At 42.5% G+C, this 22,698-nt stretch overlaps 1 protein-coding gene across 2 annotated transcripts in view; it reads left to right on the forward strand.

Annotated features, from left to right (window-relative positions):
- Nucleotides 1-21,891, forward strand: part of LOC118359136 (FAS-associated factor 1-like) — a 98,449-nt gene extending 76,558 nt beyond the window's left edge. For both annotated transcript variants that reach the window (XM_052480432.1, XM_052480433.1), the window contains exons 16-19: nt 2,283-2,363; nt 2,674-2,751; nt 6,717-6,932; nt 20,500-21,891. In XM_052480432.1, the coding sequence (XP_052336392.1) occupies nt 2,283-2,363; nt 2,674-2,751; nt 6,717-6,932; nt 20,500-20,583 (459 nt within the window). In that variant the 3' untranslated portion in view covers nt 20,584-21,891. The remainder of the gene's footprint in view (nt 1-2,282; nt 2,364-2,673; nt 2,752-6,716; nt 6,933-20,499) is intronic.
- Nucleotides 21,892-22,698: the final 807 nt, after the last annotated feature.

The following is a 22,698-nucleotide window of genomic DNA, read 5'->3' on the forward strand; positions in this document are numbered from 1 at the left end:
AATAGTTCCATATTGAAGCAAATAAACTAGATTTGCTACATGTTTGTTATATCTAGGACTATTGTAGGGTTAGTGTCTACTATATTTTAAACTATATTCAATTGATAGGACAAACATCCATGCCTCCTGTCATAGAGCTCTTAGGCCTACATGTTCGCGCATATAATTATGTTCGTGGAACAAGAGATGCGATTTACGTTATGCTTCTGACCCAATCCTATTTAGAATTATTGTTGTTTAGTTCTAAGAAACTGATTGTTTTTGGGTAATTGGATTTACAACAAACCCATGAACGGTGAATACGTTTGAGAATGTCCATGGCTTGAATAAAATGCCATTTCAAATTACATTTCCCTTTCTCTTTCTATTGGATCTTTGTCCAGCTCCTGTGAAACGTTTGGCTGTGTAAAACCCTCCGTAGTCTAAGTTGCATTGTCAATATTATATGCCCACGGGGAGCAATTGTGGTGCCTGTAACTGTATTTAGACACACAGCCTCGTTTTTATTAGAATTTGATTAGAATTGTGCATTCTTATTAGGCCTTATCAATAGCATAGTGAATCTAATCTTGCTTATTGACTATGTTTGGCATGTCCAGACTGCAGTTTACAGTAGGCCTAGCCCCTATGATTGCTGTAGCCTATGTTTAACCATGTATTTATATAATGAAGCAATGCAATTAGAACAATATGGACAATGCTATTTAACGAACTGGCTTGTAACGGACTAACATTTGATTTTAGAGTCGATGGCAATGCATTGGACTGTAAATACACAACTTGAAGCAACCACATATTTAGCAATGGAGCACCTTCTGATTGGCCAGTGAGGGCCCAAGCCTCGACACACCCACAACTTGTTTATTAATCAAACCTAGTCCTTTCTCGCTACTGCACCCATAATTACTGTTGTGAAAATAGCAAAAATATTTCTGACACACCCCTGAACCGGTAATTTACCGTTGCGTTAGGTGTGTTGAAATAGAACCCATTATGTACATTTCGCCCCGATACCTCTACTTTTACTCTCTTCAATGGGAGTAAGCTCTCAGGGTGTTGCTGTACTCTGACGTGAACCCAAAGCCTCCACCACGTCTCCCATCCCAGGCCGGAATGACTTGTTCCTGTACCTGATGGGCGCCCCATTGCCAGCGTTGCTGCCCCAGACGGCTTTGAACTCACACCTACTCGCTATCTGTGGCTGTCCTGCTCTGCTTTCCCATTCCTCTGTGGACAGACCCAGACACCACAGACATCTGCCAACATCACACTCACATTCCTCACTGACTGACATGCCTGGGAGGTAGACAGGAGCAGAGCCAAAAAGATACTTTCACACACATTACAGCAACCGTCACTGCTGTAGCCACGCCTACTTGTGGTTGTCTGTTTAGTTAGTTATTTTAACTGCAAATGATGTGTTCATCAGCAGGTAAATAGTGTTTTATAGTGTATTCCTTTGATCGCTGTTACTTTCAGATACAGAGTAGTTGTATTGTACACCATACTATGTAGATAATTGATGGCACCATGTCTTGTTCATTGAGTGGTACCTCAACAGTAAAACCATAGTTTATTTTGTTTGTTTCATGATCTTTCATCGAAGGTAATGAGCACAATAAAGAGCGTAATCATTTACAGTAAGTGTAAGTGATCCATTATTATTTTGTACTCAACCATGCTACTACAGTGTCTGCAGGATAAAGGGGAAAATGTATCCTTTTCATTGTCAGACTTCAATACGACAGCTGACCACTCCCCCTGCCCAGCGCACAAACCCCACAAATTACAATAGTCACCGTTTCACATCTTTGACACAAAGTCCAGGGTTCAGAAAAGAAAATGTAGTCTCCCAAGCTCCAAAACAAATGCCAGTGCTGACACAATGGAAACAGTTATTTTTCTCTGCTTTAGAAAGCCTCTTACACACAGCAGGTAGAAAAGCAGCAGTCTGCCTCTGTACAAACAGGAGCTCTGAGGGAAAAGAAAGGAGTCCTCCGTTCTGTTAAGGAAGTCGAGACCCGACTAGATTCCCTTCTCCCACATGATACTCTTTCAAACCTTGTGTCTGGCAGAAAGCATTCGGTTCTCTCATTCAGCTCTACTCTAATTCCTGCTGCTCTGTTTCCCAGAGTCACAGCTATTCAACACAGCACAATATTACATGTTTCAGAAGGAGAAAGCAACTTTTGTATTTTATCAGCTTCTATTGTTATTGGTGTTTATTGTTTCGCTCCGAACTTTAAGATATTCTGACCTGGTCTCTTTCTCTCTCTATCCAGGATGAACGTGAAGCCAGGGAAATGGTGAAGAGGGAGCAGGATGAGGCCTACCAACTGTCTTTAGAGGCTGACCGTAAAAAGGTTGGTCATCAACTACAACACCTACAACACAATGACATGGATCCATTCTCATCAGATAGATGTTTGAGGGTTCTTGAAGATCCATTTTAGCGTTATCCTCAAGTGAAATATTATACAGAACACAAGTATAAAGTATGTACCCTTTTATAATCATGTTATGATTGTGGCCAATGCTGGGTGTTGTAAATGGTTGTTATTGTGAATTTACCCTGTAAATCTGTGAACAGCCACATTATTGATTGCTTGATCACTGTTCATAATGTTTTGATGTTGAATGGCTGGATTTATAAAAATATATTTGTTTTCCCAGAGAGAAGCACAGGAGAGAGAGCAGGCAGAACAGCTTCGCCTGCAACAGATCCAGAAAGAAGCAGACGATGAGAAGGAGGTGAGAACATGAACCATATCTCAATGTTTGTTTAGAGAAATAATGTCCCACTTCACTATTGTTGTAACACTGAAAACACATGCTTAGTTTGTTTTTTTTAAACATTGATATTTGAGTCCGTTCCTTGCTGCATATCAGACATTTCCATATCTTTTGTTGTTTGTGGAGTTTATACTAGCATGTGATCCCTGTGGTGGGGGTCAGAGACACAGCGCAACATATACTAAACTCCAGTGTGTACAGTAAGGCCTATCCCTGTTAAGCTTGTCATACAGAGATGTTATTGTCCTGTTCAAATGCCCTACAACACACAAGCTCATATTGAAACCAAGTGAACAAAAGCGGGAGCACAAAGCACGGTTGGACAAAGAAAAACAATTATGGCAGTGGGAACGCAGTGGTGGATGCTGTAGTTATAGCTCCTTTTAGCCAGCTGATTGGCTATTTACTCAGCAGCAAACTCTACAGCCAGCAGGGATCAGGTGAACCAGCTATCTGAGATGATTTGTCACATTAGTTAAACAGCCCCGGACAAAAGCCCTGTCTGTCCAGTCTTAATTATATCACTGTTGTCCTCTAGCCCTTTGCCATGGTTTCTTCTCCGCCAACACACTGCTTGTATGCAACAAGTGTAGATATTCAGCAACATGATACCCAGCAATGAGCACGGTTCCATGCACACAATAATACGATGATGGTGGGTAGTCAGATTAATGCGACAGTTTGTTTAAAACATTTACATGCTTTGAATGAAGAAGGATTTCCCTGATGATCCTGTTTATATGGACACATCTGAAATCAGGCTACTTGATGGGACTTTTGAATTATTGCAGAAAATCAACCAATGGAAAATAATCATTATACCACAGTGACCATGTTATTTTTGCGAAGTACATTTGATTCTTAGGTCGGACATGTAAAATCAATTTCTAAGATTCATGCTATCAGTTTTTCAGAACTCACTAAACTCGTGCGTAAGGGGGAGGCCTGCGCTGCTGGTGCTGGCACATGTGCAGATCAAATGCACTGCTGGAACGCCGATTTAAGCAGGTCCTAATGATTTGAAAGATTGCTCAGGAAACCAGGTGTTTAAATTGGCATATGCTTACATGTTTTTTGACCTTACGCCGATTTTTAAGATAAGTAGAGTAAGGTGTTTACATGACTATTTCCATGCTCGGCCTACTGCCATAATCCTTTTAATATCGATTGATTAGTGTGCATGCAAACGTACTCAATGGCCCCTCTCTTGTTTACATGTAGTATGTGCATGCAGTATATACCTCAGACAAGCTTACCGGGGCTTTTTTTAAACAGATAAAACTGCAACCTATGGAACAACTCGGACTGGAAAGAGACGTGAACTCATACGCACGCTAACACACGCACTCTATACACACGTGCATTGTAACGTTGTAATATAGCTGTATTGCAGTTTTATACATGTTGTATTGTAGATATGTATCGGTGTGATAATGTGTTGTGTATTTTTTTCTCTAATTGTCTTAATCTTGTTTGGATCCCAGGAAGAGTAGCAGCAGCTAATGGGGATCCTTAATAAATGCAAAATGCAGGTACCTTATTGTAGCCATAAAGGCTAAGACAGGGGCAGACATAGACATTTAATTTTTTTACTTGAGCTGTGTGTGATTGTATCAGGTGTATTTTCAGCCGGTCGACTGATGCGTTTCACGGATCTGGTTGTGTGTCTGCCTGGTCAAGTGTGAGGCAGGCAGGCAGGCAGGCAGGCAGGCAGGCAGGAGGGTGTGTTTAATGATGACAGTGGAGACTGAGAGACACTCGTGGAGTCACTAATGAAGCCTCGGGGACAAGAGGGGGGCAAACAACCTGGAGGAAAATGCACAACAACACACATACCACAACCATGATCACATACAACAGTGGTGTGGTAAAGGGAGGTCTCTGTCTGTGCCAAGATTGTGTATGACAGTCTTAACAGGTTGTACATCTTCATAGATTACATCTAGCTATACATCATTATTACATACAGCTTGTACATGCAGCAGAACTTCATGAGTCATTACTCAAGAGTAACTGGCACTGGAACATCTGTGTTTCAACAAAGCTGGAGTTCAAAACAAAGATCTCGTTCCAGATTGTTTCGCTCTGTCGGCCGCTACTACAACTGTTGGTTGTCGGGTAGAAAGATGGGAGAGATTAAGTGGAGCCTGTCTGTCTGTATGGCGTGTGGAAGAAGGACAACAGCTGTCCCAACTGTTCAGAGCTGTGTGCTGCTTACCCCTGGTTGTGCCAACGCCTCATTTCTCTGACATTGTGTGTGAGTAAACAAGGCAGCATGGTGTCCCACACCTGGAGCCCAGCCAAGCACCTAGCCAGCCACTCACTCCCTCCCTCTCTCAGCCTCCCTGGCCTACCCACAGACCAGGGCCCAGATTCACAAAACAGAAGTTTCTTAATAAGAAAAAATGAAAAAAAGAAGTTTAAGTGCAATTCCTCAACAGTATCTTAAGATTTAATGATTTTCTCACAAATTTCTCAAATATCTTCTAATAAATCTTCTTAAGATGTTTGTTGTTCGGCAACCATTTTAGCTAGCTTTCTAGCTAGCAATGATAATCATGTTAGAATATGTCTTACTGAGATTTACTGTTCTTAAACATGTTGTTGGGTTTAAAATAATCAATACTGAAACATTCGGATGAAGTCTGTGTTCAATTGCTTTCATGAGCTTTTTCTCTCACTGCCTTGAGTTTAAGATGAGGGTTTCGCAATCTTGGAATGGAGATTTCCAATAACTTTCTTAACTTTTTTCTAAAGGAGAAACATAAGAAATAACCTTTTTGAGGAATAGCAACTTTGCTTAACTTCTTAAATCTATAGTTAAGAGGGGGATAAAAGGAAGTTAAGAAGAAATTGCTTTTTAACAATGTTTTGTGAATCTGGGCCCAGAACCCTCCAGTCTGTCGCGAGTCTCCGGCTGTTTGTGCCCTGCACCACCCGCCACAATACCCCGCAGGCTGCAGGAAAACAAACACCACAGTAAACACACACAAGGACGAGGGGAATGCATTCTGTGTCTTTGTGTGGAGAGGGAGGTGAATGGAAGAGGTAGGCAGAGAGAGAGGCAGTGGGGGGGGGGTGATGTCATTATTTAACACATCCAGGAGCCCCATGGTGCTCCTGTCAGGTGCATGCCCTGCCCCCTCCCCCTCCCTGCCCCCTCCTGTGGTGGTGTTTCTTGGGGGGGTGGCGGTGAGCGGTGATGCTCCTGAGTGCTCTTTGTGTGGAGCGGACTCTGAGTGAGGCGTGTGCCGTGTGGCTTCAGACGCCACAGATCTCTCTGCTGCAGGGGGCCCTAGGGGCCCCAATACCAGGCCCCTACCTGGGGGAGAGCCTCTGGCACGCGCCCACTCAATGCTTGGAGCTGCTAATGAACTACTGTTGTACACTTTTATGAAATATAATTGCATTATGGTTGGTAAATAAAGCTGCCGTGTGTTGTCACAGCATATGCTACCCACTGTCAAAACAGGAACAACAAGCTGGAGGGAAAGAGCCCGCGAAAGCCACAGGTCCTGCTCTGTGACACTGGAGACCTGATTAATTTCTCTGCTGTTGATGAGGCTAGCCTTTTTGTTCTGTGCCGCTATCTAATCTACCTCGACACGAGTCAGCGTTGTACTGTATGTCTTAATGGAGGTGAGGCAAAGACCAGCCTACGTGTTTTGGAAGAACAGGTCAGAGGATTCGATGCCTTATAAATTACTCTGAATCCATATGTTGTCTCGTAAATAGTAGTTTGAGTGCTCATTTCTACCACAATTTATTAAACGGTTACAAAATCAACCCATTATTTATATCTTAACATTTAAGTAGGTGTATTGTAAGCAAATAAATCACACCTACAAATGATAAGTCATATTGTCCAACTGAATAATCACGGCCTTCCGGTACCTAACTCTTTGTCCCTCCCCTTTGTCCAGGCCATCCGCCTCTCATTGGAGCACGCCCTGCCGCCAGAGCCTGCGGAGGAAGGAGGAGAGCCAATTAGCAAGCTGCGTATCCGAACCCCCAGTGGAGAGTTCCTGGTGCGGCGCTTCCTGGGCAGCACCAAGCTGCAGGTCCTCTTTGACTTTGTGGCCTCCAAGGGATACCCCTGGGAGGACTTCAAACTGCTCACCACCTTCCCCCGCAGAAACGTGAGTACAGCCTTCAAACACTGTAGTAAACACAGCTCACACACACAAACACAGCTCATGCACACACATCAATGTAGAGGCTTTATAACAAGATAGAACCATGGTCTATAATGACTAACATTTAACTCTATGTTTAGCTTTCTTTGCTCAGTGCCTGCAGCTCCCTAACTACAGGTACTGAGCTGTCATCATCAACTCAGCAGAATGCTCAGTGGTCCTGATTGTAGTGTAACATCTCTGCAGGAGAAATCCACAGTAATAATTGGCTCATCCCAGCAAGTGGCTCGAGTTTGTTGCTCATCTCTATCCCCAGTGCCCAGAGAGTGTGACTGTTCAGATAGTTAGAGGATTGCTGTAGAATTAAAAGCCATGGTGGGCTAATGAGAAGTGTGTTTTTCATGCGTGTGCATGCGTCCACACGCAAGTGTGTTTTTGCTTCTATCCACAAGTGCATTTCTAATTTGGTGAATATTAATTAGGAGCCAGTGCACAAGCACAAAAGAGCACTGGCTACTTAGGATACAATACAGTCAGCAGTATTCTCCTCAGCCATGGTGTACGGCGCAGCACCGACCGGAGTTCTTCAAGTAATTAGAGCTGGTGCTCTGCTTTGTGCTGTAGCAGGTAGCTAATGAGCACAGTTTTAACTACCTGCTTAATTGGAGTGGTGGAAACAAAATAGGATTTCCATTTGTGTGTGTGTGTGGGCCTGCCCAGACACCCTGCCATCCTGGTCTGTAGGGAACATGGGAGTACAAACACTTTTTTCTCCCTAACACTCTCTCTCTCTCACACACACACACACACACACACACACACACACACACACACACACACACACACACACACACACACACACACACACACACACAATATACACGTAAAAAATGTACAGGCACATACACTGAGTGTACGAAACACTAAGGGCACCTGCTCTTTCCATTACATAAACTGACCAGGTGAAAGCTTTGATCCCTTACTGATGTCACTTGTTAAATCCACTTCAATCAATGTAGATGAAGGGTAGGGGACAGGTTAAAGAAGTATTTTAAGCCTTGAGATAATTGAGACATGGATTGTGTATGTGTGCCATTAAGAGGGTGAATGGGTAAGACAAAATATTTAAGTGCCTTTGAACACAGGGTTTGGTAGTTAGGTTCCAGACGCACCGGTTTGTGTCAAGAACTGCAAAGCTACTGGGTTTTTCATGCTCAACAGTTTCCCTGTGTGTATCAAGAATGGTCCCCCAAAAGGACATCCAGCTAACTTGACACAACTGTGGGAATAATTGGTGTCAACATGGGCCAGCATCCCTGTGGAACGCTTTTGCTTTTTCTGAGAGCAAAAGGGGTTGCAACTCAATATTAGGAAGGTGTTCCTAATGTTTAGAATATATATGAACACACTACCGTTCAAAAGTTTGGGGTCACTTAGAAATGTCCTTGTTTTTGAAAGAAAAGCCAATAAAATAACATGAAATTGATCAGAAATACAGTGTTAATGTTGTAAATGGCTGATTATTTTTAAATGGAATATCTACATTGGTGTACAGAGGCCCATTATCAGCGACCATCACTCCTATGCTCCAATGGCACGTTGTTAGCTAATCCAAGTTTATAATTTTAAAACGATAATTGATCATTAGAAAACCCTTTTGCAATTATGTTAGCACATCTGAAAGCTGTTGTGCTGATTAAAGAAGCAATAAAACAGTCCTTCTTTAGACAAGTTGAGTATCTGGAGTATCAGCATTTGTGGGTTCGATTACAGGCTCAAAATGGCCAGAAACAAATAACTTTCTTGTGAAACTCATCAGTCTATTCTTGTTCTGAGATATGAAGGCTATTCTATGTGTGAAATTGCCAAGTGTCTAAAGATCTCTTACAATGCTGTCTACTACTCCCTATACAGAACAGAGCAAACTGCCTCTAACCAGAATAGAAAAAGGAGTGGGAAGCCCCAATGCACAGCTGACCAAGAGGACAACTACATTAGTGTCTAGTTTGAGAAACAGACACCTCACAAGTCCTCCACTGGCAGCTTCATTAAATAGTACCCGCAAAACACCAGTGGCAATTTCTCACATGGACAAGAATTTCTCAGAACAAGAATAGACTGACGAGTTTCAGAAGAAAGTTCTTTGATTCAAGCCATTTTGAGCCTGTAAAATATACAAAAAAGTATGTGGACATCCAACTTGACACAACTGTGGGAATAATTGGTGTCAACATGGGCCAGCATCCCCGTGGAACGCTTTCAACACCTTGTAGAGTCCATACCCTAACAAATTGAGGCCTTTTCTGATAGAAAAGGGGGTTACAACTCCTTTTGGGTTGCAGTTCCTACTGTTTAGAGAAATATATATACACTGCTCAAAAAAATAAAGGGAACGCTTAAACAACACGATGTAACTCCAAGTCAATCACACTTCTGTGAAATCAAACTGTCCACTTAGGAAGCAACACTGATTGACAATAAATGTCACATGCTGTTGTGCAAATGGAGTAGACAACAGGTGGAAATTATAGGCAATTAGCAAGACACCCCCAATAAAGGAGTGGTTCTGCAGGTGATGACCACAGACCACTTCTCAGTTCCTATGCTTCCTGGCTGATGTTTTGGTCACTTTTGAATGCTGGCGGTGCTTTCACTCTAGTGGTAGCATGAGACGGAGTCTACAACCCACACAAGTGGCTCAGGTAGTGCAGCTCATCCAGGATGGCACATCAATGCGAGCTGTGGCAAGAAGGTTTGCTGTGTCTGTCAGCGTAGTGTCCAGAGCATGGATGCGCTACCAGGAGACAGGCCAGTACATAAGGAGATGTGGAGGAGGCCGTAGGAGGGCAACAACCCAGCAGCAGGATCGCTACCTCCGCCTTTGTGCAAGGAGGAGCAGGAGGAGCACTGCCAGAGCCCTGCAAAATTACCTCCAGCAGGCCACAAATGTGCATGTGTCTGCTCAAACGGTCAGAAACAGACTCCATGAGGGTGGTATGAGGGCCCGACGTCCACAGGTGGGGGTTGTGCTTACAGCCCAACACCGTGCAGGACGTTTGGCATTTGCCAGAGAACACCAAGATTTGGCAAATTCGCCACTGGCGCCCTGTGCTCTTCACAGATGAAAGCAGGTTCACACTGAGCATGTAACAGACGTGACAGAGTCTGGAGACGCCGTGGAAGACGTTTTGCTGCCTGCAACATCCTCCAGCATGACCGGTTTGGCGGTGGGTCAGTCATGGTGTGGTATGGCATTTCTTTAGGGGGCCGCACAGCCCTCCATGTGCTCGCCATAGGTAGCCTGACTGCCATTAGGTACCGAGATGAGATCCTCAGACCCCTTGTGAGACCATTTGCTGGTGCGGTTGGCCCTGGGTTCCTCCTAATGCAAGACAATGCTAGACCTCATGTGGCTGGAGTGTGTCAGCAGTTCCTGCAAGAGGAAGGCATTGATGCTATGGACTGGCCCGCCCGTTCCCCAGACCAGAATCCAATTGAGCACATCTGGGACATCATGTTTCGCTCCATCCACCAACGCCACGTTGCACCACAGACTGTCCAGGAGTTGGCGGATGCTTTAGTCCAGGTTTGGGAGGAGATCCCTCAGGAGACCATCTGCCACCTCATCAGGAGCATGCCCAGGCGTTGTAGGGAGGTCATACAGGCACTTGGAGGCCACACACACTACTGAGCCTCGTTTTGACTTGTTTTAAGGACATTTCACCAAAGTTGGATCAGCCTGTAGTATGGTTTTCAACTTTAATTTTGAGTGTGACTCCAAAAACCCCCATGGGTTGATAAATTTGATTTCCATTGATAATTTTTGTGATTTTGTTGTCAGCACATTCAACTATGTAAAGAAAAAGTATTTAATAAGAATATTTCATTCATTCAGATCTAGGATGTGTTATTTTTTTGAGCACTGTGTGTATATATACAGTGCCTTGCGGAAGTATTCGGCCCCCTTGAACTTTGTGACCTTTTGCCACATTTCAGGATTCAAACATAAAGATATAAAACGGTATTTTTTTTGTGAAGAATCAACAACAAGTGGGACACAATCATGAAGTGGATCGACATTTATTGGATATTTCAAACTTTTTTAACAAATCAAAAACTGAAAAATTGGGCGTGCAAAATTATTCAGCCCCCTTAAGTTAATAATTTGTAGCGCCAACTTTTGCTGCGATTACAGCTGTAAGTTGCTTGGGGTATGTAACGCCAGGGTAGTGGGTTCGATCCCCGGGACCACCCATACGTAGAATGTATGCACACATGACTGTAAGTCGCTTTGGATAAAAGCGTCTGCTAAATGGCATATATATATATATATATATATATATATATATATATATATATATATATATATATATATATATATGTCTCTATCAGTTTTGCACATCGAGAGACTGAATTTTTTTCCCCATTCCTCCTTGCAAAACAGCTCGAGCTCAGTGAGGTTGGATGGAGAGCATTTGTGAACAGCAGTTTTCAGTTCTTTCCACAGATTCTCGATTGGATTCAGGTCTGGACTTTGACTTGGCCATTCTAACACCTGGGTATGTTTATTTTTTAACCATTCCATTGTAGATTTTGCTTTATGTTTTGGATCATTGTCTTGTTGGAAGACAAATCTCCATCCCAGTCTCAGGTCTTTTGCAGACTCCATCAGGTTTTCTTCCAGAATGGTCCTGTATTTGGCTCCATCCATCTTCCCTTCCAGAATGGTCCTGTATTTGGCTCCATCCATCTTCCCATCAATTTTAACCATCTTCCCTGTCCCTGCTGAAGAAAAGCAGGCCCAAACCATGATGCTGCCACCACCATGTTTGACAGTGGGGATGGTATGTTCAGGGTGATGAGCTGTGTTGCTTTTACGCCAAACATAACGTTTTGCATTGTTGCCAAAAAGTTCAATTTTGGTTTCATCTGACCAGAGCACCTTCTTCCACATGTTTGGTGTGTCTCCCAGGTGGCTTGTGGCAAACTTTCAACAACACTTTTTATGGATATCTTTAAGAAATGGCTTTCTTCTTGCCACTCTTCCATAAAGGCCAGATTTGTGCAATATACGACTGATTGTTGTCCTATGGACAGAGTCTCCCAACTCAGCTGTAGATCTCTACAGTTCATCCAGAGTGATCATGGGCCTCTTGGCTGCATCTCTGATCAGTCTTCTCCTTGTATGAGCTGAAAGTTTAGTGGGACGGCCAGGTCTTGGTAGATTTGCAGTGGTCTGATACTCCTTCCATTTCAGTATTATCACTTGCACAGTGCTCCTTGGGATGTTTAAAGCTTGGGAAATATTTTTGTATCCAAATCCGGCTTTAAACTTCTTCACAACAGTATCTCGGACCTGCCTGGTGTGTTCCTTGTTCTTCATGATGCTCTCTGCGCTTTTAACGGACCTCTGAGACTATCACAGTGCAGGTGCATTTATACGGAGACTTGATTACACACAGGTGGATTGTATTTATCATCATTAGTCATTTAGGTCAACATCGGATCATTCAGAGATCCTCACTGAACTTCTGGAGAGAGTTTGCTGCACTGAAAGTAAAGGGGCTGAATAATTTTGCACGCCCAATGTTTCAGTTTTTGATTTGTTAAAAAAGTTTGAAATATCCAATAAATGTCGTTCCACTTCATGATTGTGTCCCCCAAAATACAGTTTTATATCTTTATGTTTGAAGCCTGAAATGTGGCAAAAGGTCGCAAAGTTCAAGGGGGCCGAATACTTTCGCAAGGCACTATATATATATATATATATATATTATTTATATATATATATTATTTATATATATTTATATATATATATTTATATATATATTATTTATATATATATATATATTATTTATATATATATATATATTATTTATATATATATATATATTATTTATATATATATATATATTATTTATATATATATATATATTATTTATATATATATATATATATATATATTATTTATATATATATATATATATATATATTATTTATATATATATATATATATTATTTATATATATATATATATATTATTTATATATATATATATATATATATTATTTATATATATATATATATATATATTATTTATATATATATATATATATATATATTATTTTGTATATATATATATATATATATATATATTTATATATATATATATATTATTTATATATATATATTTTACAGGCTCAAAATGGCTAGAATCAAAGAACTTTCTTCTGAAAATCGTCAGTCTATTCTTGTTCTGAGAAATTCTTGTCCATGTGAGAAATTGCCACTGTTGTTTGGCGGGTACTACCCCTTTAAAATAGTGTATTTAGCAATTTCAGCCACAACCGTTGCTGAGTGATGTATGAAATTGAGCACACAGCCATGCAATCTCCATAGACAAACATTGGCAGTAGAATGGCCTTTCTGAAGAGCTCAGTGACTTTCAACGTGGCACCGTCATAGGATGCCACCTTTCCAACAGGTCAGTTCGTCCAATTTCTGTCCTGCTAGAGCTGCCCTGGTCAACTGTAAGTGCTGTTATTGTGACGTGGAAACGTCTAGGAGCAACAATGGCTCAGACGCGAAGTGGTATGTCGCACAAACCCGCATTCGGCAGTCCTGTTGTGAGTAAAAAATCGTCTGTCCTCGGGTTGCAACACTCACTCCCGAGTTCCAAACTGCCTCTGGAAGCAACGCCAGCACAATAACTGTTTACCGGGAGCTTCATGAAATGGGTTTACATGGCCGAGCAGCCGCACACAAGCCAAAGATCACAATACTCAATGCGAAGTGTTGGCTGGAGTGGTGTGAAGCTCACCACCTTTGAACTCTGGAGCAGTGGAAGTGATGAATCACGCTTCACCATCTGGCAGTCCAACGGACAAATCTGCGTTTGGCGGATTCCTGGAGAACGCTACCTGCCTCAATGCATAGTGCTGACTGTAAAGTTTGCTGGAGGAGGAATAATGGTCTGGGGCTGTGTTTCATGGTTCACACTCCTTAGTTCCAGTGAAGGGAAATCTTAACCCCAACATCAGTGCCCGCCTTCACTTACTCTTGCAGCAATGTTCCAACATCTAGTGGAAAGCCTTTCCAGAAGAGTGGACACTGCACAAAGCAAAGGGGGGGACCAACTCCATATTATTGCCAATGAATTTGGAATGAGGTGTTGGACAAGCAGGTGTCCACATACTTTTGGTTATGTAGTGCCTAGTGCATTCGGAAAATATTCAGACTTCTTGACGTTACAGCCTTAATCTAAAATGGATTCAATTGTCGTCGTCCCCCATCGATCTCCACACAATACCTCGTATTAACAAAGCAAAACAGGTTTTAGAAATTGTGGCCAATTTATTAAAAATACCAAATGGAAATATCACTTACAAAAGTATTCAGACCCTTTACTCAGTACTTTGTTGAAGCCCCTTTAGCCGCGACTACAGCCTTGAATCTTCTTCTCTGCAGATCCTCTCAAGCTCTGTCAGGTTGGATGGGGTGCGTCGCTGCACAGCTATGTTCAGATCTCTCTGGAGATGATCGATCTGTTTCAAGTCCGGGCTCTGCCTCGGCCACTCAAGGACATTCAGAGACTTGTCCCAAAGCCACTCCTGCGTTGTCTTGACTGTGTGCTTAAGGTCGTTGTCCTGTTGGAAGGTGAACCTTTGCCCCAATCTGAGGTCGTAAGTGCTCTGGAGCAGGTTTTCATCAAGGATCTCTCTATACTTTGCTCCGTTCATCTTTTCCTCAATCCTGACTAGTCTCCCATTCCCTGCCACTGAAAAACATCCCCACAGCCTGATACTGCCACCACCATGCTTCACCGTAGGGATGGTGCCAGGTTTCCTCCAGACATGACGCTTGGCTTTCAGGCCAAAGAGTTCAATCTTGCTTTCATCAGAGCAGATCATCTTGTTTCTCATGGTCTAAGAGTCTTTAGGTGTCTTGTCCCTTTCACTGAGGAGTGGCTTCCGTCTGGCCACTCGACCATAAAGGCGTGATTGGATGAGTGCTGCAGAGATGGTTGTCCTTCTGGAAGGTTCTCCCATCGTACAGAGGAACTCAACTGCTGTCAGATTTACCATCGGGTTCTTGATGGAGGCTACTGTGTTTTTGGTACCCTTCCCCAGATCTGTGCCTCGACACAATCCTGTCTCGGCGCTCTACGGCCAATTCCTTTGACCTCATGGCGTGGTTTTTGCTCTGACATGCGCTGGCAACTGTGGAACCTTTTTTAATAGACAGGTGTATGCCTTTCCAAGTCCACAGGTGGATTCCAATCAAGTTTTAGAAACATCTCAAGGATAATCGATGGTTAACAGGATATACCTGAACTCAATTTCGAGTCTCATAGCAAAGGGTCTGAATGCTTATGTAAAGAAGCTGTTTTTTTAGTTTTTTATACATTTGCACACCAACTAAACTTTTCACTTTGTCACTGTGGGGTGTTGTTTGTAGATTGAGGTGGAAAATAAACTATTTAATCCATTTTAGAAGGAGGCTGTAACGTAACAGAATGTGGATAAAGTCAAGTCTGAATACTTTCCGAAGGCACTGTATATGCCTTATTCACAACTTAGGCACACTTTAAAATCTAAGGATTCACAGTTTTGTCTTCAGAATTAAAACCAAAGAGAAAGTAAACAATAGTATTCGACCAAGATAAAAATGTGTCTTAATCTCCAGTGAAATTCCAGTAGATGTGAGGCAGAGGAGAAGAAAGTAGAGTTTATTTTGTGTCCCAAATGGCATCCTGTTCTCTATATCATGCACTACTTTTGACTAGAGCCCTATTGGCCCTGGTCAAAAGTAGGGCACTACATAGGAAATATGGTGTAATTTGGGAGACAGCCTAGCAGAATGTGCCAGTGTATGTTTGTGCATCAGAACACTGTTCCCAGTTTGTCTAATCTTCCAGCTCTCCTCTCTAATTAAAATGAGCCTCAATCTCCTCCAGACGCTCCCACTGTTGCTCTGCTCGGATTAGTGGATGTACCACTATTGCATTTGTAATGCACCACAAATGTTTAAACTTCATCTCTCCTTACTCCCCATGCATGACAAGATAATTGCCAGCAATAAGAAATCAATTTAGTGCAAGATGATTAAACCGAAAGAAAGAGAAATGCGTTGCTGACTTCATACGTTGGTTTCTTTGGCTGCTTGTTTGTTATTGGGGAAGTTTCATTTTTGGTCTTGGCTTCAACTTTTCTCTTCACACTCCAGCACCAGTATGTGGTCCAGATACTTAGGCTGGCTGCGTTTACACAGGCACCCCAATTCTGATATTTTTTTTCACTAATTGGTCTGTTCACCAATCAGATCAGCTCTGAAAAATATTTGATGTGAAAAGATCTGATGTGATCAAAAGACCAATTGGTGGAAAAAAGATCAGAATTGGGCTGCCTGTTTAAACGCAGCTGTACATTTTTCCAGTCATGAGTTAACCTAGCTCAGTATACCCAACAGATTTTAGACACCAAAACATTGTCTACACTTTATATTTTTCTTCACGTTGTGATGCTGTACTTTGTGCCAGGTTTTACCTTACCCAAATTGATGTTCCAGGTTTCTGAAAATCAAATAATGAACAGTGCCAATGTGTAGGATGATTTAAACAAAACTCAAACTGAGGAAAAAATCAACCGTGCAATGAAATGATCCTCGTGTCCAACTGAAATGGACATCAAAGCTGCACCACTTGGTTCATTTCAAGTCTGAAACAGTGAAGTGCACAGGAAGAAATTGGCAGTTTATTGATATATTCCCAAAATGCATACTCTTAACCCAAAACTCTTTCCACAATATCCTCTCCCACCTATATGACTATGTGGAGTATAGCTCCAAAGCTCCATGTAGGAGTTGCTCTGATTCCAGTAGCTCTCTGACCGACATATCACACCTCTGCCTCACAGTGCTGTACATGCATACTGTACTCAGTCTCACGCTTTCTGAACTGTGTTTGTGTTGGCTCTGCTCTATGCAGCATATAGCGTTTGTGAGAGCAGAGTGCTTCCTCTTCAAGAGAAGTTAATAGCTCAAGGCCTGTTCCCCTAGGTAACGGCAGTCCCCCCTTTCACCCTCCGGTCCTCCCCCCTCCGTCCCTCCCTCCTCCAGGCCACACGGCGGCCCTCTTTGAAGTGGCTGTTCACGCCCCTGGCTCTACGTGTTGCCATCGTTCCTGGAAGCACATAATGGTCTCCCACTGCTTTTGTAATTGGCCGAATAAACACTTGACAACACAACTTTAAAACAGACAAGCTATTTGGTTTTAATTGACATAGAACCCAAATGGCTTAATTAAAAATGCGTTATTTCAGCTGCATGTTTAATTATGTTGGAGACGGACATCTTGAGACGGGTGTTTTTTCAAATCTTTTCACTCAAGTTATCAAATGTGTTTCATTCATACTAATGAAGTGATTTTCAATATTTATTTTAACTTCAAGTGTTAATTATGTTCAGTCTTATGATTTCCTCATGTTTAACTTAAGACAATAACATAGAGTTAATGATTTATTTCCTGATATGTAAGAGCAGATTGTCTCTAACGCATATAAATATGCCAAAATGTTCCTAATAGCCCTTCACTAGAGATTGGAAGTTGGGATACAACACGATCTCAAATAAAATCTAGAAATGTAATCCTTCAAACATATACTTGCAGCGGGAGGGTGGAAGCTCTGTTCGATGGTAGGAATTAAATTAATCTTGTGCGTTATTTTCTTTATACAACCCATATATTGATGTTCACACTGAAACCTCTGTAGTCCTTGTGTAACTTGAATAAGTTGTGTACATGAGTGATGCTTATTTAGTTTTTTTTTAACCATAGACCTAAATAAAGGTTTTAGATGACATTTTCAGTGGGATTAGACGATTTTGACAGGAGTTAAAAATAAATGGAACCTTTTTTTATTTTAGCAGGGAAATACCATTTGAGACCAAGGCCTCTTGTTCAAGAGAGCCTTGCATGTATACTTCATACAAATGTACAACATTTACAGTAGTAGTGGATCTATCAAGCAAGTTGGCATCTCGCTCTGCTCAGTATTTGTTTGGCCACTGTGTGAGGCCTGTCAGGATGAGTGCGTGTGATAGGGTTAAAGGATTATCCACTATCAACATCATCAAGCACTGGAGAACACACTACTGCTCCGGATTTAACCGGAATCTTCAAAACGCTCTTACAATGACCCTTCACGAACCTGTGCTGGACTTTCATGTTGATGTGTGTCGTACACCTAGTTGGTTTATCTACTATGCTAACATATGCTAACATATGCTTGTGCATTGCCTTTATCATAGAGCTGTTCTTGCTAAGATTGTTTTGTTAGCCGTGTCATGAATAATGTTGGAATGTTTGTGTGTCATGCGCTGCCGTATGTGTCAGCCAGGGGAGAAGAGAATTCATCGAGTCCAGGCCGAGCCAGACAGTGAAAATATGGAGCTGGTATCGCGACGCAGAGTGGAAAACGACAGCTTTGTTTGTTGACGGATGCCTCAATGCTTGTGGTCTTTTAATTGGATAACAATGTAAACAATCAGCAATAGCGCTTGTCTCCTGTGTCAGTGTGGCATCTTGTTTCTCTACTTTCTTTTTAGAGTCAGATGCTCTCCCCTCCCCCCCCAACACACACAGCCGCACCTGATCCTTCCTAAACCCTCATTTACTCATACCTGATGCTGTGGTGTCATAACACGCCTGTCAGGTTCATTTGCATAGCTGGCATTTGTGAAATACTGAGCAAAAGGTGGGGAGAAAGGCGTTCACCCGTTGGGGTGTAAGCTGTTAGCAGCACGCCATCTTGCTTTGCCTTCGCTGCGGTGTGTTGTGTAGGTTGCTGTGGCACCCCCTCCCTGTGCTGCCTTACACCCTCAGGTCATACTGGGGAGCGGAGAGCCCAGATGACAGAAGAAATTAGTATGAGGAGATGAAGACAAAGAGCCTCCATTGGTGTGACATTTCCCTGTTCATCTGGGAATAGCAGTGTTTGCTGATGAATTCTTGCTCTTCTTTGAACTCCTGGCATCATAGCTTTGAAATGATGTACTTTATCTAGCTCTATTGAAGGTTAGGTTTTGGATGTCTCAATGATCATTGGAAATATGACTCATTGGGGAAGATTACTCATTGAGGGGACAATGGGTTTATTACCATATCTCTGTGGTAGAAAAGAGGAGCGTGAGATGTTATATCAGGGAGTAGGATCAGCCTGTTGGCAGCAAAAGTCACAATACATCTTACTTCAATGGAGAACCGGTTGAGACAATTTCCAACTACATGGATTACACCCCCAGCCAGAGCGGTGATTGAGAGACACATCTGTCAGGATCGTTACACAGCCAACTCTGACTCCACAGTGAGAGGAGAGGTGGGAGTTTTGACTTGGTTTCAGCACTCATGTTTCAGCCTCCTCAAAGGTCTCTCAGCCATTACATTACCTAGCTGTGTTTCTCCACCTAATCTGTCTTCGTGAGGATGGGCTAATCAGTGTGAGGTGAACTATGACCTTACTGCGCTGGTTGTCTGAGGCCTGCTAGTTAATTACCACCCCAGTGATCATAATAGGAGGTCTAACCACAAGCAGCAGATAAGCCCTGGCCTGGCCCCCACGTCACAGTAGACAGAGGCCCCAGGTGTGGGGACGAGGACGACGGGCCTATGTAACGGGAGACCCCCAGTGATTAACCCTCATAAGCTAGGAGGCAGGGTCGCCTCATGTTAAACAACAACCATGTTGACACACGGGTAACCTAACGAATTTTGTTGTATTATGGGTGGCAATGCATCATTACGGTCTTGCTCTGCTGGTGCGCTCAACTTGGATTTGAATCATTTTTGTGCTTATTGATACACACAATGTGTGTCACTGATACACACTATGTGTGTCTCTAATATTACCGTCTACCTTACGTCTTTGTGCTAGTTCATTCACTCAGTAGGGAAGGTGGTTCGTTTTATGGTCGTAACACATCGTTCAATGCAGGGATGTGTAGAAACCACAGCAGTTTAGTTTGGATGGAAGCCTTAGAAAAACAGAAATGATCAGTCTCTCTTGGAAATGCTGTCCACTGCAACAGAAATGATCAGATTGTTGCCTCAGTCCCAGTTTGTCTACATGATGGAAGAGACTTAGTTCACGCAGAGTACATCTCTTTGCATGGTGTACATTGGGACCTTGACTTTTGTGGACATATCCCAAGGTACATAGAAAGAAGTGTTCAAGGACATAAATGCTAAGAATTGGAGTAGTTTATAATTTTTACTGTTTTTATCAGCACATTATAACTGAATACTTTTCATGTAAACAAGGGATTTTTAAACTTTCAGCTTGAGACACAAATTAGAAATGTACTGTCCTCCGGTGACCATCTTCCAACGACCCAATTAAAGAAATGGTGTGTTTATAGATGTATTCTCATAACTCGTAACCCACTTCGCCCATGGCCACTGGGTCCTGGCACATAGTTTAAAGGAATAAACAAAGACTTGTAATTACTGTGTCATGTAACCTGTATGAATGTGAACTAGTCTCATGGTTTTCGATTCGTTCTCTCTCCTCTGCAGATCACCCAGCTAGACCCAGCCTCGTCTTTACTGGAGGCCAAGCTTTTCCCTCAGGAGACCCTGTTCCTCGAAGCTAAAGAGTAGGACTGCCTGGCTGTGGTGGTGGGACTGGCTGGAAGAGTAGTGAAGAGCTCTAGCATGGTCCCAGTGGGTCTACAGAGACCGACCACCCTCTCACACAGATGTGAACTCTTAAACACACAATACACAACATACAGTACACTACTTAGACACAAACACCCCCACAAAACCCACACGTAAGCGTCTCTGCTCTCGGCCTGTGCATCATACATGATTGCCTAGTGTACACGTATGTACAGAGAAGCAACCACAAGCACACAGCCAAACTCTTTCGCCCCTCACTTAATTGCAGTGTCATGGTTTTCTCTGCCCACACTCTTACAGTATGATCAAGGATATTAAAAATCGACTTTTGAGTAGAAGAACAGCATCACGGACAAGGACTTCCCGCTACAGTACGGCTGCTATTTTAGACGTGTTGTTTCAATAAAGTAAACAAAAAAAAGCAAAGAGACATTTCCTGGAGAACGCTGGACTATCTCATCTCCACCTCTGCATTTGGCTTGTATCCTCTTTGCTCCCTCCACCCCCATGCACCTCCATGCACCCAGCCAGTGACGGACCCCCCCTGCCCCCATCCAACCCGACCATCACAAGCAGCCAAAGAGGCTCAATGTTCCTGATCTGCACCCCTCCTGCTCTGCTCCGACCAGCCTGGTTTTAATTTCAAAAGGCTCCACAACCAACTGTTCCTCCTTTATTTTTCTTGATCCTTTTTAAGTTTGATGCTGTTTTAGTTTGATATACATTATATAAAATATATATGAACATGCATCTGTCTGAGCCAGCACTCTCTTGAAATGCACACAGACACACACGTCAGTTGACATTTTATATTATTCTTGAGGCCTTAATTGTTTTTTTTTTCTTCTAATTTATCTTAATACAGATTTGACAGGGAACATTTTGAGGAGCAGGATAGGCCATTAATTTTGTACATTTCACTTGGCACATTATTTATAGTATTACATTTATTTTGCGCCTTTGTTTTTACCATTGGGCATGTTCCTATGCTTAGATGTTGCTGACACATGACAGGTCTAACACACCTGGATAGATATTTTAAGTGTCAGCTAACCACATGTTGTAGCAATCTGTCAGTCGACGATGACGTGGCATGCAACTATTGGTTGTTGCGTCGCCTCACCTTAGCTGTGGAACGCGCCCATTATGATTTCAGGGTTTTTGTCATTGAGTCATCAGCAAACTTTCTATTCCATATTAAAGCTGTTATATTATTTATGCCATTTGTCTATTTGGCCAGTAGGCTGTCCCTGCCTGAAAGATATGAATAAGAGTTTTTGTGTTTGACTGGACTGTGTACGTCTGCATGCTGTACTCAATTAGCGAACATGGTGAGCTTCCTGTGTAAAAACCAGGCAGGGGTTAAGACTACATTATCATTGCCACTAAAATGGTAAATACTAGTTTGCTTTTCCTGAGAAAAGTTATTTGCCTCGTTGTCTTGTTTTACAGCAATATTTTCCAGGCATCTGGTATTATCTGCCACAAAGGCTAATTTTCTCAGTTCAGCAATGAGCTTATAGGCTTATTTCTCCATCTGCAAGGGAGTTCTTTTTGACAGTAAAAGCCAAAGTTTAAGCCGGCACAGTGGGCCCAACAGTAGAGCCCTCATTTTTCACTGAGGACTTTTATCAAAAGATGCAGGTTTTGGGAATCAGGATTAGTACTCTCAATACATGCCTCTAATGAAATGACCAGAATAGATTTGGTGTTATTTCTGGCATTCTTATTTCTCATTTGGGTGGAGGGTCAGTCATTAAGGTGGAACAGGACCTCATGCTGTGGGTTTCAGAACAGGAGAATGTGCAGTGGGTTTCAGAACAGGAGAATGTGCAGTGGGTTTCAGAACAGGAGAATGTGCAGTGGGTTTCAGAACGGGAGAATGTGCAGTGGGTTTCAGAACGGGAGAATGTGCAGTGGGTTTCAGAACGGGAGAATGTGCAGTGGGTTTCAGAACGGGAGAATGTGCAGTGGGTTTCAGAACAGGAGAATGTGCAGTGGGTTTCAGAACAGGAGAATGTGCAGTGGGTTTCAGAACAGGAGAATGTGCAGTGGGTTTCAGAACAGGAGAATGTGCATTGGGTTTCAGAACAG

The sequence above is a fragment of the Oncorhynchus keta genome, chromosome 26 (genome assembly GCF_023373465.1).
Source record: "Oncorhynchus keta strain PuntledgeMale-10-30-2019 chromosome 26, Oket_V2, whole genome shotgun sequence".
Lineage (NCBI taxonomy): Eukaryota > Metazoa > Chordata > Actinopteri > Salmoniformes > Salmonidae > Oncorhynchus > Oncorhynchus keta.